This window comes from Tachypleus tridentatus, chromosome 13, assembly GCF_004210375.1.
Source record: "Tachypleus tridentatus isolate NWPU-2018 chromosome 13, ASM421037v1, whole genome shotgun sequence".
NCBI lineage: Eukaryota > Metazoa > Arthropoda > Merostomata > Xiphosura > Limulidae > Tachypleus > Tachypleus tridentatus.
Genome location: NC_134837.1, coordinates 117,673,856 through 117,675,828, shown reverse-complemented (window position 1 = coordinate 117,675,828; position 1,973 = coordinate 117,673,856). Strand labels below are relative to the sequence as shown.

The 1,973-nt window shown below is 34.7% G+C and overlaps 1 protein-coding gene across 2 annotated transcripts; it reads left to right on the top strand.

Annotated features, from left to right (window-relative positions):
- Nucleotides 1-366: 366 nt before the first annotated feature.
- LOC143238061 (cuticle protein 16.8-like) lies at nt 367-1,721 on the top strand. 2 transcript variants are annotated; one of them, XM_076477980.1, is made up of 3 exons: nt 367-420; nt 664-738; nt 979-1,721. In XM_076477980.1, the coding sequence occupies exons 1-3, from the start codon at nt 412-414 to the stop codon at nt 1,366-1,368; spliced, it is 474 nt and encodes a 157-aa protein (XP_076334095.1). In that variant the 5' UTR covers nt 367-411; the 3' UTR covers nt 1,369-1,721. The 2 variants fall into 2 exon arrangements, with proteins under 2 accessions (XP_076334095.1, XP_076334094.1); XM_076477979.1 differs by having other exon boundaries at nt 384-429.
- Nucleotides 1,722-1,973: the final 252 nt, after the last annotated feature.

Below are 1,973 nucleotides of genomic sequence, written 5' to 3'. Positions count from 1 at the left end.
GAAATTCCAAAACAAACAAACCAATCTTGTTCTTTCAGTTCCATATTTAAACTCTCTGTTAGAGAGGAGAACCTGTTTTTGTAGGAATGAGAGAACCAGAAACATTTTTTTTAATCAAATAAACTTTCTTAAAAGTTCTATTTATTTATCACATCGACCTGTTTCGTAGTCCTTGCAATCTAGTAAGTAAAGCGTTCTCTCATTAAACTACCTCGTAATTAAAGGAAATATGGTTTTACCCTTCAAGATTTTCATGAGAAATTATCAACCACAAGGCTGGCACGCAACAACGGATAAAAGCGAGTTGTTATTGGTCAGGACTGATGACGTCAAAAACACCATTGTCACGATGAAAGTATATAAAGCTACACACTTGCTATTTCCTCTCAGAACACTTCAAGACATAGAAAAATGTTTCAGGCAAGTATAGTAAGCTATTAAGTTATCTTGTGTTTTATATTCTGAGATACAAAACAGAATATCAGATCAAATATCATGAAGTCAGAATCATACTATTATTTATGTTTTAACTTGTCAGTTATTAAATATAATTCAACAGAAGGCTCTAATTCTCTTTCATCTGATACTGATCTACGTTGCTTTGAAATAAAATCAAACACCGTTTATTAGAAATGGTTAATCTTGTGTGATTCACTCTATCAGGTTCTGGCTATTCTTGCACTTCTTGCTGCATCAGAAGCGGGATATATAGGGATCCATTCTGGTCCTGTCTACTCTGTAAGTATTGGATCTTGTTTGTTTTATTCATAATAATCGTTAAGTATTAAAACATCTGAAATACTCTAAGTAAGGTTGAAACAAGTAATAATAATGTTAAATCTTTCTTTCTAATAAAATATCGACGTTCGAATACCCAGTCCTGCCATCAAATACAGTTTTTATGGGAATATCCTGAAGACGGCAGCACATTATAAGCTACAGAAGTCTTAAAGTATTTGTTTTTCTATTTGATAACAGGGAGGCTACGGTGGTGCTTATCAACCAGTTTATCCTTCTATTCCAACACCATACACTTTCGGTTATGTCGCCCCTGCCGATGGCGGTTTCAGTGCTCGCCAGGAATCTGGAGACGGATATGGCAGGGTAGCAGGATCATACAAAGTTTCTGATCCAGATGGACGTTTGAGAAAGGTCCATTACACAGCTGGTCCAGAGGGATTCAGAGCCCACGTGTACACCAACGAACCAGGCACCAAGACAAGCAACCCTGCTGACGTCATTATCCAATCTTCTGCCCCTGATCCCCCTCCATATTATCCACCAAGAATACCCTATGGTCATGGGGCTCATGGTGGAGGATATAAGAAAATTATTGTAGTTCCTGGAGGCGGCCCCTGGAAGTATTAGTGTTTCTACTATAAGAGAATCAGTGTTAAACGAAACAATATCTGTCTTTCAGAATATCTTTCAATTGATAAAACTTGTATTATAAGTTAAATGTATAAATACTGTTACAAGGTATTAAACTCAAACTCTTTAATGCTAACTTATTCTGTTCGTTACATAATAAATGGTTGATTTTACATGACTTGGTAAGTAGTTTTGTTACTGTCATGTATCCAACTAATCAATAGGCTTTACTTTGACGTATTGTGTATATTTGTTTGTTTTAGCTTCATGGTGAACCACTGTTGTTTGGGTGTAAATTATATATATATGTTTTTACATTTCAAATAAATCTGTTTTTGGAAAAAACAGAATGTTCCAGAGTATGTTCTGTATTGTTTAACCCTTGTTTTCTAAGTCCAGCGTCCATAGTTTCCATATGTGTACAGGTCACTTTCATCTTCGACTTGAGACTTAAATAAATGACCATAAATTGTATTAATTACTGATAAAGAATATGGATACAAAATAAACCCAAAATTAAACAGCTACTTTTACTCTGTTGGTGAAAGTTTATGTTAAAATGTAGGTTTATAACTCTAATGGTGAACAATTAAAACAAAACG

Coding starts and splice junctions, on each gene's coding strand:
- LOC143238061 (XM_076477979.1), top strand. Junction 739..978: donor ATTCTGGTCCTGTCTACTCT/GTAAGTATTGGA, acceptor ATTTGATAACAG/GGAGGCTACGGTGGTGCTTA.